Here is a 16,378-nt window from a genome sequence, read left to right on the forward strand (position 1 = left end):
AGCGTCCGCGTGAAGATTTGAATGAGCAAGGTATAACCCTGATTTTACTGTTTTTGTATAATTTTTGAAAATGCACTTCAATAACTTCTCTAAAGAAAAGGTCTAAATGGGCACTACTATAGGGATCTTGTTTTGCTGTATTATTCCATGCATGCTAAGCCCTGCAGATAAATAGTTCTTTAGTAAAAACTAATTCCTTCGAGTTACACAATGCTACATATGCTTCTTCATAGGCTGCCTTTTGAGAGTAGTAGTAGGTATCACGATGCTTAGACCCGGGCTCTTGGAATATAAAAAACATATTTAATTAGAAAATATTACAAAATTAATACATTTGCTTTGTTACTATGATGCTTACATTTACTTATGATTATAAATTTTCAATTAATATTATTTTTGTGTGTCTGTGTAAGTATAATTTAGGTGTTATATGATTGTGAGTTGTGACGGGACCGATTATGAGTTGTATTATTGGGTTTTAGAAAATTTTAATTTAAGTTAGTTTAGTATTGTGATTTAGATGTCATTTTCTCAGTGTTGGTTTTTATGCATATATCTATGTGTAAGTATAACTTTGCATTTTAGGTAGGGTCCTTCGACTTGTGTTACGATCCTAGGAGTTACAATCTTTCATCCCTCCTCCCAATTCTTAGTAGTCTTGAATTTTGACTAAATAGCTTATAGGGATACAGAAATATTCCCCACAAATAGCGTGTCTGTTTGAAGGCATGCAAAAATATTCCCAGAAAAGTCAGCTTGGGGTTATAACACTCCCATGTTTGATACTAATTCTAAAAAATATATTTCTGGGTATTATCAATTCCTAGGAATGTAAATGACCTATATTTTCCCTAGCTTCCCATGGAAATATAAGTTATTTTTAAACTCAGCTAACTATAACTTCCACTTTATTCGACACATTTTTTATATTATAATTTTTTATATAAATGAAGTTTTAAAGCATTCTAGGAGTATTATTTACTTACCAAACATATTTGTGAATCGTACATGGAAAAATACAATTCTTGATATTATTATTTCTAGGAACACTGTTCCTGCGAATATGATTCTATACCTTAAAACGGAGGTCCCCAAAGTAAATAGGTGTTCTGATGTTAATTTTTCCCCCCCAGCAAAACCAATCGTTTCTACTTTCTAGTTTCCATTCCTACCAATCAATTCTGAATCAATGTTTGCGTCAATATGATTTGTGACTAAAATGTCTCTCATCTATACAATTTAGATAGAATAGAACTCATACATGTGCTTTTTGTTTTGTTCAGCTCAGACAGCCAGTTCTGTAACACTGCCGGTTCCGTCCAACACATCAAACTCTTCTGGTAATCAGAGTAATCAACTTAGTTCCACCTTGCAGCCAACTTCAGATGCAGAAAATTGGCAATCTCAACATAGTGGAAATGGAAGACGCAAGGATACTTTGGCAAAGGTCGAGGATCTTCAAGTTAAATTTTTCCTCCTGCTCCAGCGGCTTGGCCAGTCACAAGAAAATCTCTTGGTCAAAAAGGTTCTTTATCGGATGCACCTGGCAACTTTGATTCGTGCTGAGGAGTCGGATCTGAAAAGAGTCAACCTCAGTAGCAGTAGAGCCCGAGCAATAGCAAACCAACAAGAGGCAACTGGTATGCCTCAATTGGACTTTTCCTGCAGAATACTTGTCCTTGGTAAAACAGGAGTTGGTAAAAGTGCTACCATAAACTCTATATTTGATCAAGAAAAAACCATGACTAATGCTTTTCAGCCTGCTACTAATTGCATTCAAGAAGTTGCAGGAACTATCAATGGGCTTAACATAACGTTTATCGATACACCTGGTTTCCTACCTTCCTCTACCAATAATCTAAAGAGAAATAAGAGGATCATGCTTTCCGTGAAGAGATTTATTAGAAAGTCCCCTCCAGACATTGTTTTGTACTTTGAACGGCTTGATCTTATAAATTCTGGTTATAGTGACCTCCCACTTTTGAAGCTTATAACCGAAGTATTTGGTGCAGCAATCTGGTTCAACACTATCCTAGTGATGACTCATTCATCCTCAGTTATTCCAGAAGGACCTGGTGGATATACTGTTAATTATGATTCATATATTTCTCAATGTACAGACTTAATACAGCAGTATATACATCAGGCAGTGTTAGATTCAAGGCTTGAAAACCCTGTACTTCTGGTTGAGAACCATCCTCAGTGCCCGAGAAATATTAGGGGGGAGAAAATTCTTCCCAATGGACAGGTTTGGAGATCTCAACTCTTGTTATTCTGCATTTGTACCAAAGTTCTTGGTGATGTAAATTCCCTCCTTAAGTTTCAGAACGGTGTAGAACTAGGACCAGCAAATAGTGCTCGTGTACCATCATTGCCCCATCTCCTTTCATCCCTGTTACGCCATCGCCCTGTACCCAATCAAAGTGGAATTGATGATGAAATTGAGGATATTTTACTTTCAGACAAGGAAGAAGGAGATGAATATGATCAACTTCCATCAATAAGAATCTTGACAAAAGCCCAGTTTGAAAAGTTGTCCAAGTCGCAGAAAGAAGATTATCTGGATGAATTGGAATACAGGGAGACCCTTTACTTAAAGAAACAATTGAAAGAAGACTATCGCAAGCGCAAGGAGAAGTTACTCTTAAAAGAGCAAGAATTTTTTGATAGTGATAATTCTGATGATCAACAGGCTCCTTCAGAACCTGTTCTGTTACCGGATATGGCTGTTCCTCTAAATTTTGACTCGGATTGTTCTATCCATAGATATCGCTGCCTTGTTGATAATGACCAATGGCTTGTGAGGCCCGTTCTTGATCCCCAAGGATGGGATCATGATGTGGGTTTTGATGGTATAAACTTGGAGACAGCTACCGAAATAAAGAAGAATATATATGCCTCGGTTGTGGGACAAATGCATAAGACCAAGCAGGATATCAATATTCAATCTGAGTGTGCTGCAGCTTATGTTAATTCGTTGGGTCCAACTTATTCTATGGGCGTTGATGTTCAATCTGCTGGTAAAGATATGGTTTGTACTGTTCATAGCAACACAAAATTGAAAAACATAAAGCACAACATTGCTGACTGCGGTGTTTCTGTGACATCTTTCGCAAAGAAATACTATGTGGGTGCAAAACTTGAGGATACTTTGCTAGTTGGGAAGAGATTAAAATTTGTCGTAAATGCTGGCCGCATGGAAGGTCATGGACAAGTAGCGTGTGGTGGAAGTTTTGAAGCTTGTTTACGAGGGGAAGATTATCCTGTAAGAAATGACAATTTAAGTCTCACAATGACAGTCCTCTCCTTCAATAAAGAGACGGTATTGAGTGGAAGTTTACAATCTGAGTTCAGGTTGAGTCGAAGCTTGAAAGCAACTGTTAGTGCTAATCTAAATAGTCGCAAAATGGGACAAATATGTATAAAGACGAGTAGTTCTGAGCATTTACAAATTGCTTTGGTTGCAGTTTTCTCAATTTTGAAGATCCTGTTACATAGGAAGGAAACTTAAAACATGTTGAAGAGAGTAATGGAAAGAGATTAGGTTCTGTTTCTTTAGTGATACTCATCTAGTTTGTTCAGCGAAAAAGTGAAAGTGGTGAAGCATTTTTCTACAGGCCAAGCATAGATATGGACATTTTTCCGTTTTCAGGGAGAAGGTGAATTGGAAATGGAGTTTGTTTGAAGAGTTAAATTAGTTTATTTTTTCGCGATACCTCAGATGCCAGTTTTTGGCAGTCTTTTTAGGTAAGGCATCTTGAAGCTGTAACCTTTTGTGGATTGTTGTTCAACTATTCAGTATCTGGGTACTTCCCCAATTATAGATGTTCAATTATAGTGAATAAAATCATAACTGTACATTAAAGCACTGGAACTCTGGCTTTTTCTGTGATTTTTTCAAATAATTGGAATATGAATTGAGTGGTCACGGTTGTTCAACAGGAGCTATTGCAAATCAAAGTACAAATGGTTGCTGATTATGCCAGATTTAATAGGAGGTTTTGCATTTACCAAGTTCCAGTATGCTGGATCCGAAGTAGTTGTGCGGTGCTTCACAAGGCATTGTATAATATATTCACATGGTGATATGCTAAATTAACTTTTTATTATTATGATGATAATTAAGTAAGTTGATAATAAATTATCTTTTAGGATGTAGTTGGGCCGAAATGAGTCAAATTAATTCAAATTCGAAGGTGATTTTAATGTGGTCTACTAACTGAGGACCATGTTTAAAAACCACTAAAATGTTAACAATGATCAATAATGTTTTTGAGGACCATGTTTAAAAGCCACTAAAATGTTAACAATGATCAATAATGTTTTTTAAGTATAAATTAATAGCTTCCGCCATTTAAATTTACATTTGAGATATGTTGATTTGACGAATCGAGTTTGAATAATACATTATTTTTTCTTTTTCTTTTTATTAAATTAATATCAAATGTGCTATTGTCTCAATGATAAAAATTAAAAGAATCATTAATTTATATTTTTTAAGAATGTAGTTGATTTTTATTAAATTTGACTGACTTTTAACGTTGATTCACGCTTGACCACCCCCATAGCATCCGCCTAGAGTTGATGGCGAGTGTTCTCTATAAGTTTCCATCCACTTTCCCATAGTGCAAAGTGCAAACTTTGGCACGCAACTTTGAAATGTTGAATTTTCCATGTTGAAATAAACCGGTCAGCAATGACACTGGTATAACGATAAAAGAGAGCACACATTCGGTTAGGCAGTGAAGGCATGAAGAATTGACCCCGTTTGCAATTTCTGTATTAAACTCAAAATCTTAACCGATCAAATACTCCAGCAATATATTACTATATCCAATGATTATAGATGATCCTAGACATCATTTACAATGGGGTGCAATTTGGGTGCTTATAGGATAACAATATAAATATTTTCTCCTTTCTTTTTGGTGAACCTCACTTAATAAACTTTGTTAAAATAGTTGCATGTTATCAGAGCCAATCAACCCTTTTCCCTGATGGAACTCATTTAATAATTTTTGTTTGAGGTGTTGAAATGGAAAAAAATGATGTGTATTAGATATTAACATTAAAACATTATAAATAAGGGATGTGTACTTATAAGACCCGTTTAAATACCTAAGAAAAAGTACTCTATTATAGATAAGTTTAATATGGGTCTATGCACCAATTGCAAATCTCACATATGGTTGGATATTTCGTTTATTCAGTTTTAGTTCAAAATTTCATAAGTATTAGATTATATGTAAAATTGATGGTAAATCTTCAATGTTTGTAGTTCGTGACCTTACATGAGAGTGTTGACTTCCCTAATATAAATTAGAATTTTATTATATATATATATAATAATAATAATAATAATAATAATAATAATAATAAAAATAATAAAAAACTATCAATTTCTCTTCAGTTTAATCTCTAAAATATATAAATATAATAAATTGACCTATAAAATCTGTCAATTTAGTTTCTAAAACATGGACTATATTGATTAATTTTATATGGTTTTAAATATTATTTATTACATTTATATACTTTATAAATTACATCAAATAGAGTTTACAACACTTACAATTAATTATTATAATATTCACTTTAACTTCTAACTTTTGATGAATTAAATTCTTATACACATCAATAAATAAAAAGTTTATGTTTAAATTTAGTGACTATCTAAAAATACAAGCGTCTTTGAAGTATTTATTAACGTTTCCTTTAAATTTATTTACAACACAAAGCCTCTGGCTATATACCGCGTGTTGAACACAGATCCCCCTTTTGTTAGTAAGCTATTTTCCTTCTTCCATTTTTTATTTTTGGTTTTGACAGAGATGGAATGGGAAAAGAAGAAGGAAATGATGAATGGAGTAATAATAATATGATAAAAAAAATAAAAACGAGGAAAATAGGAGAGAAAAATATTAGAAATATTCTAGAGACTTTATAGGCTTTTGTTTATTTGAGAACCAACTCCACGTCTCCACTCCCAACCACATGAATGGCATATGCCATTAAGGATTCCCTCCAAAATCCCGATTCCTACGGAGCTCCCTTCAGCTCAGCTCACTTGACTGCTGACTTATTTCCAGCTAGCATATTCTAATATTCCAATTATTTGATTTCATTCACATTTTAACAAAATTCTCATTTGCAGCCCAAGTGAAACAAAAGAAAAACAAGAAAACTCATATAAAGCTACCACATGGCAATAATAAATTTTAACTTTGGATTTGGGATAAACACAGTGATTGATCCTAAGTGTTTAATTTCAAATTAATGACAAATTGTTTTTTAAGTATGATTTTGCAAAGGTGTAATATAAGCTAACAATCTCAAATCAATAACCAAAATTTATTAATAATTGCATGTTGCACGATTCAATTAGCAAATAAATAAGCACAATTTTTTTACAGTGGTTCAAGGATTACTCTTGAAGTGTGTAGGAGATTATCACAAGTACTTCAAATAAACAACAACGAGCTGTCTCGAAATGAGAGTGTATCTCTTAGAGGTAGGGGCGCAAAAGGATAAGCTCTTATGTGTCTTTTACCCTTAAATCCTAATAGATTTGTCTTGAATTAAACCATTCTGTGGTAGAGCATGAGTCTATAGAATTTCAAGTATTCATCGACATGACAAAATAACACGTCCTACAATTAATTTATCCAAGATACCTAAATGAACAACACTGCAAAAATGCATGTAATTGAAGTAGTTAAGTACTAGGAAGTACTAGTATTAATTACATTTATTACATCATAGTACAAATGAATTCATTAATCCCCTATTCCTAGATAGCTACGATCTAATTGATTCACACCACAACTTAACCAACAAGATACTATAGCTATGGAGAAGTACCCCACAAAACCTCAGCAACAATAGTAGCAGATTCAGCATCAGAAACACAAGCTTCTCTAACTCTAACCAATATTTCAGCCTTAAAAGCCCTTTTCTCTCTCTGTCTCAACCCTTCCCCAACCTCCAACTGCACTGCAAATTTCGCCACACAGTTCCCAAAAGGACTCATCTTTCCTCCATTAACACACTTTTCTTGTTCTTCTTCTTTCTTCAACTCACTCACTTCCAATCTCTGCAACTCAACAAGCTTCTCCACTACACCCTCTTTCAACATACCCTCAACCGCTTCCTTCCTTCCAAAATACCCAATTTCAAGAACACACTCCATCGCCAATACACTCAATTTCACATCCTTTGAAGTCAACAATACTATGATATTCGGTATTTCACCGTTTGATTCAATTTCATCTACGATCGGTGACCTAATTGACCTAATCAGAGAACATAGAACCTCAATTGAACCAACAGAAGCCATGGAAACCAAAGCTTGAACTGTGGGACTCATCAAAACCTCACCGACAAAGACGTCCTTGTTGAAACGAATCAACGCGGCAATCGCGAAACCCGCGTGTTCGCGAACAAGGTGAGAACATTTCGCGTCGAATAGAATCGATTCGAGTGAAGAGAAGAGTTTGAATTTAAGAACAAGTTGCTGTAACTCGCGGTTAAAACCCTGCGAAACTCGGTGAGTAAAACGAGTGAGAAGAGAAATGAACTCGTGCTGGTGGTTATAATTATTGGAGAGAGTGTTTGATAGGGTTTGAATTGTTTCGCGGTCGATCCATGATTGAAGTTCGGATTGAATGGAGGATGCGAGTTTGGAGATGGAGTGAGTTGAGAGAGGACGAGTTAGGAAGGAACGGAGAGTCGGTTTAGAGTTGTGGAGCGAGTCGATAACGGTTTTGAGTTTGTTGAGGTGTTGGGAGAGATTTGAATCGGTGGAAAGAATAGTGTGGAGTTGGAAAAGTGGTTTTATGGATGGTGAATCTGGATTGGTTTGTATGTTTTGAGAAGCTTGTTTGAGAGCTTCTAACACCTGTATAAGTTGAGCGTTTGGGATGTTAATATTTTTGTTGTCAAAAAAGTGTTGATTCCATGGATATGGATATGGATATTCATCTTCTTCCATTTGATTATTACAGATTCCCCGCTAACTACCGCGATTTCCTTCCGCGATCAACAATTTATAAGCCAATTATATGGACTAATCCAATCCAATATTCCAATCCAACCAAACTTATATGCTCTATAATACTAGCTAGGGTGCTATTTATATTTTATTTTATTTTAATGCAACAAAATATAGATTAGTTGATTTTTCATTTTTTTCTTTTCCTTTGTAGTTATCTTCAAATATTCAAAAAAAATAATCATCGATTTGAATATAATAATCAACATGTGTAAATGAAATTTGACGTAAAGAAGAATATAAGAAACTTTTGATAAAATCGAAGCTCTATTTAAAATAGTTGTAATTCTATAGACGTACACTTAAGAATATTTTACAAAATTGAAGATGAATTTATTAGCTTACTCGTTTATCTTTTTATGTTATTTTCCAATCTTATGATTATAACTAAGTGTTCAATATTATTATATTTTCCTTCTAAAATTTTAAGTGGTAAAGATTATAAGTTATAATTCATATGAAAATTATAAAATTTTATGTGATTATATTAGAAAAATGTTATTTGATTGGATAAATAATATTTAAATCATAAATTTACAGAAGAACAATAACTACACAAAAAATTTAATTTTGTCTTTATATATACACTGGCATGAAGAATCTTTTTAGATAAAAATAGTGTAAGTTACCACACTTTATAAAACTATTTAAAATAATTCAGTTCTTGTGAAAAAAAAGTGTTATATGATTCATAAAAAATGATAAAACTATAAATAAAATAGTTTAAATGATTGATAAAATTTTACACAAAAAGTATGGTATCATTTTATAAATATGAATAGATATTTAAAAAAAATTAATTGTAGAATTCAATAAAAAAAAAATATACAAATAAAATATTTTAAATGAACAACAAAATTAAAAGAAAGAAGTCACATAAAAACTTAATATTTCTTTTAATATAAGTATTGGTATCAACATAGTTATATGTAATTTTAAATTTTGAACTATTTTTTTATTAGGTGTTTAGTTAGTCGTATTAAAATTTTATTTTGGTCGTAAATTAAAGTAAAAACTATGAATTTTGATTATCTTTTTTTTACTTTGGTGGACAAGTCATTTGTATTGTTTATTTATTTTGTTTTTATGGTGTGTAATATCTTTTGAATCGTTTGTTTGATATTTTTACCATTCTTTTTCTCTTTTCTCTTCACATCTTGTACTAGAAAAAAACTTCTTTCTCTTTATTTAATTTTGACTTAAAAAAATAATTATTGAATTATTTTTGGTGATGGAATGTTCCGTGAAAATATCTATATTACATCCTAATCCCTTTTATTACCATGTTGTTCTTATTTTTTTTTATTTTTTTGACCAAATAAAAAATCTAACCCCTGTTAAATATTTTTCTCTCTAACTCTATATGTTCTTCAACCTAAAAGAAATGTGATTTATATTTATTTTTTGGATTTCACACGTATCTATATTTTCTTTATATTTTTTGTTATTTAATTGTTTTAGTGTAATATTATTTTGCTCATCATTTTGATGTAATGTTTTTGACTTTTTCTTTCTATTATGATGTTTATTTCATTTAAAATAATTGATTAACTTTGATCAAGTGTCGTAGATTCATCCAATATATTTAGGGTTGTCAATATTACATATTCAAAGATATAATCACTTTTATTTTGTCAAATTTATTGTCATTTTGCCGTTTTATGTCATTAATATAAGTATTATGAGTTTATTTGCATAATTATTCCTTTTATTTTTAACAAATTTGTATTATTATTTATCAATATATTCTCTTAATTTTGAATGAATAAATGTATTTTATTTTTAGTAAAAAGTATGTTTCTTATTATCTTGTATATCATTGAATCCTTTTAAAAATAAGTTTAGTTCATTTTAATCCATCCGGGATATACATCACAATTGATCTCAAATATTTCTTATAGAAAGTTTTATATCACTCACAAATAATATATTTTAAAAGAAGAAAACATTCAGATTTTTAATATAAATTCCTTACCGTTTACATATAAATTAAATTCATTTATCATGATATATTAAAGTTTTCTTATAAAAATAATTCATTACCATTCATATATAAATTCAATTCATAAAATAATTATCAAAACATAAAAACAAACTTCATTTTGCTTGGCAAAGAATCTTTAGCACTAAACTAAAAATAAATGTTTTTGGTCTTCTATTTTAACTGAATCGTAAAAATAGTCTATTTACTTTGTTTCTCTCCAATTTTAGTCTAAAATTTAATAAAATTTTATTTTTTTTTAATTTGTACCACACCATTTATGATTATAGATTTTATGTAGAGACTTAAATAAACGCAAAAAATTGAAACTTCATCAAATTTTAGACCAAAAATTTGTTTAGGAGACAAAATAGGGACTATTTTTACAATTGAGCTAAAATATGGGACAAAAACTGCAATTAAGCCAAAAATAAACTTGCTTGACACGTTGGTGTCTGGATACGTGGCAGAATTGTAGCGTCTTGTTTGGGAAACAAAACTGCGTTTCACAGTAGCAGAACATCAATGGCTGCTCCTCTCATTGCAAGAAATCCTATATTCCACACTCACCGATTCACCCTATCATCTTCCTTCAGAGCTAAATCTATTTCCCTCCTCAATTTCGCAAAGGTAACTAACAAAAAATCACATGCCATCTTTCTCTTGTTAAGTTTTTTGTTTCTCCAAAACACGTCATGCATGTTAATGGAATCTTTCGTATTTTTGTATGATGCTCTTTATTTTTGTTCTTGAATTGTTAGATGGAAGGAAGTGAAATCTCTGAAGAGGTGGTAGAGAAAGCACAAGATGATTTGAGTGTGAAGAAGAAAATTTTTGTTGCTGGTGCAACTGGTAGTACTGGTAAAAGAATTGTTCAACAGTTACTTGCAAAGGGTTTTGCTGTTAAGGCTGGGGTTAGAGACTTGGACAAGGCTAGGACCACCTTTTCCTCTAACAACAATCCATCTCTTCAATTTGTAAGTTTCCTTTTCTCATTACTATACTACAAAATAGGCCAATTTAAGGTTAATCCCACTTTTATGTATCAATTGGGTTGCCCTTTTTTATAAGGAAGTTTAATTTAATTGGGATTGAGTGTGTATGTTTATAAGTGATTTTATGAGCAATTTGGGTCTTGTGTGGATAAACAACATTATTAAGTGCTATCATATAAATATTTATGCCTTAGCTATCTTTTATAACAAAATATTAAGTAGTATCAAATTGTTTTTATATAAGCTATAAGTTATTCTCACAAGCTATCCTGGAGGCCCAAATCAATGCAAAGCACCCACGCATCTATTTAACGGTCAAACACAGGAATCACCAGCTTTGAAATGGATTCAGCGGGTGAGTGATTGAAAATGAAAGCACCAATGTTAGGTGTGGGGAAATGGAAAATAGAATAAACTCTGCTTCAAGGTGCATAGACCTCCTAAGAAAACTTCATTCATGATAAAGTCATCAGTCAATACAAGGTTATATATCAGGAGGAAATATCTGAATTTACTAACAAAGAAGTGATAGAATGCTAACAAGCTTATTCTAGAATCTAGCTGAGTCACCACATCAGTCCATTTTTAGGTTTGGCGTTGATTTGGGCCTCTAGGATCATAACAGAAAGCTTATGAAAATAAGCCGAAAATAGTTTACAAGCATGTCATTGGTTTTTTCCATAAGCTCAAATAAGTCATTTCAAACATGCCCTAGATATCAAATGAGGTTTCCTTTTTCTATAACTCTAATTTAATAGTAGTTGGGTGTGCATAAGTGATTTGATAAGCAGTTTGGTGTAAATGTTAATCAGGCAATGTGAGTGAGTTCATATGCAGGTGAGAGCTGATGTCACAGATGCTTCTGATAAGCTAGCTGAAGCTATTGGTGATGATACAGAAGCAGTTGTATGTGCCACAGGCTTTCGACCAGGGTGGGATTTGCTTGCTCCGTGGAAGGTTTGTAATCAGCTGACATTTATTAATGAATGACCTTGAAGAAAAAATTGATCTCGTGAATTTAGGGGGATAGTTAGTTCAACATAGTTTCATTTATTCTGAATAGTCGATAGTATAAAGTTTGGAGAAGTTGTTTGTTACTTTTGAAGTTAACTACATTATATATATCTTTCATTGTTGAAAATTTTGATTCCCTATTTTCCATCTGGTTTTTGTGTGTTAAACAGTAACACTGATATAATCAGGATCTTTGTTTCTTCATTTTCAATAGCTTCCATTTGCTTTGTTGTAGAAACCGATATCATTTTGGATATTAGAGTTGAAGACGTTGATAAAGAAAAAATTTATTCTATGATTTGCTAACTTTATGCAGTGTCTTGTGCACTCTCTTTCATGAATTAAGACTTTCAAAGTTTATATTCTTCACTAGTTAAGGGATAAGATGTTTGTAATACTAAACATTATAAAATGCAATGAAGCAAAATAAAATTGTAGGTTGGGTGGATTCTCTCTTGGGTTGTAATAAAATGCTTTAACCAGTTTCTTATGATAATGGAATATATTATGCAGGTTGACAATTTTGGCACTGTAAACCTTGTTGAAGCATGTAGGAAAGTCAACGTTAACCGGTTCATTCTTATAAGTTCCATTTTAGTCAATGGAGCAGCTATGGGACAGCTACTCAATCCCGCTTACATCTTTCTCAATGTTTTTGGACTCACCTTAGTGGCAAAATTACAGGCCGAAAATCACATCAGAAAATCCGGTATAAACTATACAATAATTAGACCTGGAGGGTTGAAAAACGAACCTCCAACCGGAAATGTTGTTATGGAGCCTGAGGTACATTGCTTAAATTTCTCACTTTCTATTACATTTTCACAACAGAATCTAAATTTATATGTCTGTAGAACAAATGTATAATTATTTAATTTTCTTTGTATTAGGACACCCTTTATGAAGGTTCCATATCCAGAGATCAAGTTGCAGAAGTAGCTGTGGAATCATTGGCTTATCCTGAGGCATCTTACAAAGTTGTGGAGATAGTTGCTCGACCTGATGCTCCTAAGCGTGCATACCATGATCTTTTTGGTTCCATAATTCAAGCATGATATCTGAGTTTAGCCAATTGATTTCCTTGCATTTCTGAGTTTTGTGGTGGAAATTTTGTATTGAACTTCTGTTTTAAATGTGTTAGTTCATTGAACTGTATACCAAAGTAATGCGTGTAAATATGAAGGCATGCCATACCTTTCATGTTATCCTTCTGATTCTATTTTCCTCATTAAAGGTTAATAAAAAGATTTCAATAGAAAACTAACACATGACATATTTACTTGTTTTCTTCTAGAGAGTGATTATCATGTGAAGTTCATGGTGGTAGACACGAACTCCTCATATAACATTATCATTGGTCGATTGGGTCTTAATGATTTAGTCGTAGTGGTTTTGACCTTTGACTCGTGTTTAAAGTATCTCCCCAACAAGACACGAATTGGGGTGATTAAGGCCGACCAATTCTTGGCACCTAGGAATTGTGCAACCTAAAGATCACAAAGCAATGGGAATCAAAGATAAAAGCTAAGGCAATCAGGAAGCTAAACTTAGTTTTAAGGCGTTCTACGGCGACAAAGAAGACAAGGAAGCTTGGTCCGAATTGGGAGGAACCTTTTAGGGTCAGAGAAGAGGTAGCAATGAGACCTTTTAGTTCATACAATATTTTTATCATTATAAAAATTCTTAGTTTGTTAATTTTGTAAAAAAAATTAATATATATATTTCCCTTAAATCAATAAATTGAAGACTTCATTGATATCTTTTTATTGTGATAAAAATATTTACAAACACTAAACATATTTTGAATGTAAAATATTTATATGTTATTAAATCTATCACCGGAGTCCACATAGGTTAGAAAATTTTAACGGCAGTTAATATTTGAAAGTATTATTAAAAAATTTGTTTTTGTCACTTCTATCCTTTAGCTTATATAGTAATTCTATTTCTTGGTTGGTTCCACTTTTTTGCCCATAGATTTCACTTTAATTTGAGTGTGTAATATTTGTTATACCTACTAGTGATTGAGATGTTTCCATCTCTAACCATTATTTGAGTAATCCAATAATATGGTACCGAACACAATCCCCAAACGTCAAAAGCAAATGACTCATACGCTTAAAAAGATTGAGTGGTTTAATAAATTGGTATCAAATAATTAAAAAAAAATAAAAAATACAGTCTATGACTCTATTCAATGGTACTACTATAATTTTGATGAAAAAAAAAAGCACTTACTATAATTTTTCTAAAAAAGAAAAGATATTTTAGTCCCATCCCAGCACCCGCCACCCTGTAACAGACAAAGCGCGACAGAGCATGTGGGAGTACTTGAACCAATATGATAGAGACACGTGTCCGATCCAAGTTTCGACGTAAACCATGACCTCAAATAGTCCCATACCATTTACCAACCACTTCTTCCCTTATAATCGACGCTTTCCTCCATCATCATTACTTCGCTTCTGCGCATGCTTCATTTCACGCTAAGGTAACCGTAACCCTCTCTCTCTCTACATGAAGTTTTCAATAGGAATTAGTATTTTGTTTGTGTGAACCTTTGCTTATCATTCTCCGATTTTATTATTATGACTCATATTTGATTTTGAAAATCGGAAATGTTACTCATATGTCAAAGTCATTGCCTACTACACCTTATCATCATTGGATCCAACCAAAATTAAATTAAATCAGCTTCACATAGCATTACGGTAGAGTTGAACATCAGCCACGTCAAAAAAATTCATCCCCCTCTTTCGATATGTAGTAATTTTGATATGATTTACGTCAACATGTATACCATATTGTGTAGTACTGAATGATTGTCATTGGGATTATTTGATGCAGGTAGAGTAGACTCAGTTGTAGGTTGATAAAAGGAAACACTCTTGTGATTATTATAGATACAAGGATGAAGCCCTTATTGCTTCATCTTGTTCTTGCTACCTTTGTATTCTTCAGCTCTATCAGAGATGGATGTGCAGGGATCACTAGTTCTTTTGTTAGGTCAGATTGGCCATCTGTTGACATCCCACTTAATCACGAAGCATTTGCAGTACCAAAGGGTTATAATGCACCTCAACAAGTATGTCTTACCACAAAAATAACATGGTTGATTTTAATTTATTAACTGTTCCCTAATGTTTTATTGATCATACTCTTGTTGATGAGGATCCTATGCTTCGCCACTCAAATTTGACATGTGAAGCAGTATCTTATTCTCAAGTTTTGACTTTTATTTATTAGTTTGTTCTTTATTAAAGAAACGCATATGGCTAACATATTTACCAGCTCATCTAAGAACCTTGTGTTTTTAATAAGCAAGTCTTCATTTCATACTTGGGTCCTGTTTGGATAAACAACTTAATTAAGCACTATAAGTTATAGCATAAAGCCATAAACATTTATTTATGTATCAACTCTGTAACAAAAGATAAAATAAAGTTAAATTGTTTTCATATAAGTTATAAGTTGTTTTTATAAGTTATCCTAAAAAACTTATGTAAATTAGCTGAATTTATGGATATGTCATAAGCTTGTTACTTTAAGCTTTCACAAACAGTCTTTCAAGTGCTTATGCAAGTAGATAAGCTAAAATTAGCTAATCCAAATAGGCTCCAGAAAATATGTGTTGAGAAATGTGTACACAGTAGTGGAAGTAGTGATGCCTATGGTTACATATGAAAATGATTCCAATGGAATAAATTTTACACTTGATCTAGAGATGGCTTACTTGGCCATCGAATTCATCACATCAGTGTTGTAAACTTATCATTTGCTGCACTATTTATTTCCACTGTAGGTGCATATCACACAAGGTGATTATGATGGAAAAGCAGTAATCATCTCATGGGTGACCCCAGAGGAACCAGGGTCCAACCATGTACAATTTGGCACATCAGAGAATAAATTTAAAGCTACTGCAGAAGGCACAGTTTCAAATTACACTTTCTACAAATACAAGTCTGGTTACATTCATCATTGTCTTGTTGAAGGCCTTGAGGTAATTGTTTCAAATTAGGAGAGTAGAAATATCATCACTGGTATTACATTTGCAGTGTCAAAAGTGAAATAAATTTAAAAGGAGTCTAACTTACAGGATAACATATGTTTTCATTTTTCGAATAATCACACATGTATGAAGTTCTCATCTTACCGTGTGTTGAATGTATATATTCACTTGATTCAATTATTTCTACTTTGCAGTACAATACTAAATACTACTACAGAATTGGAAGTGGGGAATCTTCTCGAGAATTTTGGTTTGAAACACCTCCCAAAGTTGGACCAGATGCCCCCTACAAATTTGGGATAATTGGTAAGTTGTTTGTTTCCCTA

The 16,378-nt window shown here is 32.4% G+C and overlaps 4 protein-coding genes across 6 annotated transcripts in view; 3 read left to right on the forward strand and 1 right to left on the reverse strand.

The window, feature by feature from the left end:
• The first annotated feature begins 1,387 nt into the window (after positions 1-1,387).
• LOC101492470 (translocase of chloroplast 90, chloroplastic) lies at positions 1,388-3,939 on the forward strand. The gene has a single exon (XM_027336599.2). It carries the CDS (start codon positions 1,538-1,540, stop codon positions 3,509-3,511), a length of 1,974 nt encoding a protein of 657 aa, XP_027192400.2. The 5' UTR covers positions 1,388-1,537; the 3' UTR covers positions 3,512-3,939.
• Positions 3,940-6,633: 2,694 nt separating this feature from the next.
• On the reverse strand, positions 6,634-8,177 carry LOC101492129 (uncharacterized). The gene has a single exon (XM_004508386.4). It carries the CDS (start codon positions 7,988-7,990, stop codon positions 6,848-6,850), a length of 1,143 nt encoding a protein of 380 aa, XP_004508443.1. The 5' UTR covers positions 7,991-8,177; the 3' UTR covers positions 6,634-6,847.
• Positions 8,178-10,500: 2,323 nt separating this feature from the next.
• Positions 10,501-13,304, forward strand: LOC101491800 (uncharacterized protein At2g34460, chloroplastic). The gene is made up of 5 exons (XM_004508385.4): positions 10,501-10,661; positions 10,793-11,008; positions 11,864-11,983; positions 12,554-12,826; positions 12,931-13,304. Exons 1-5 carry the CDS (start codon positions 10,557-10,559, stop codon positions 13,093-13,095), a joined length of 879 nt encoding a protein of 292 aa, XP_004508442.1. The 5' UTR covers positions 10,501-10,556; the 3' UTR covers positions 13,096-13,304.
• Positions 13,305-14,391: 1,087 nt separating this feature from the next.
• Positions 14,392-16,378, forward strand: part of LOC101491076 (bifunctional purple acid phosphatase 26) — a 6,000-nt gene continuing 4,013 nt past the window's right edge. For 2 of the 3 annotated variants that reach the window (XM_004508384.3, XM_004508382.3), the window contains exons 1-4: positions 14,392-14,531; positions 14,888-15,125; positions 15,843-16,043; positions 16,247-16,358. In XM_004508384.3, the coding sequence (XP_004508441.1) occupies positions 14,952-15,125; positions 15,843-16,043; positions 16,247-16,358 (487 nt within the window). In that variant the 5' untranslated portion in view covers positions 14,392-14,531; positions 14,888-14,951. Of the gene's footprint in view, positions 14,532-14,628; positions 14,752-14,887; positions 15,126-15,842; positions 16,044-16,246; positions 16,359-16,378 lie in introns of those variants that run through there. The other variant, XM_004508383.4, reaches the window with a different exon arrangement.

Source organism: Cicer arietinum, chromosome 7 (assembly GCF_000331145.2).
Source record: "Cicer arietinum cultivar CDC Frontier isolate Library 1 chromosome 7, Cicar.CDCFrontier_v2.0, whole genome shotgun sequence".
In the NCBI taxonomy this organism is placed as follows: domain Eukaryota; kingdom Viridiplantae; phylum Streptophyta; class Magnoliopsida; order Fabales; family Fabaceae; genus Cicer; species Cicer arietinum.

Excerpts from the sequence above, each read along its gene's own strand:
- LOC101492470 (XM_027336599.2), top strand. The coding sequence starts at position 1,538 with ATGCACCTGGCAACTTTGATTCGTGCTGAGGAGTCGGATCTGAAAAGA.
- LOC101492129 (XM_004508386.4), bottom strand. The coding sequence starts at position 7,990 with ATGGAAGAAGATGAATATCCATATCCATATCCATGGAATCAACACTTT.
- LOC101491800 (XM_004508385.4), top strand. The coding sequence starts at position 10,557 with ATGGCTGCTCCTCTCATTGCAAGAAATCCTATATTCCACACTCACCGA. Across the intron at positions 10,662-10,792 it reads CCCTCCTCAATTTCGCAAAG|ATGGAAGGAAGTGAAATCTC; the intron begins GTAACTAACAAA and ends TTGAATTGTTAG. Across the intron at positions 11,009-11,863 it reads ACAATCCATCTCTTCAATTT|GTGAGAGCTGATGTCACAGA; the intron begins GTAAGTTTCCTT and ends GTTCATATGCAG.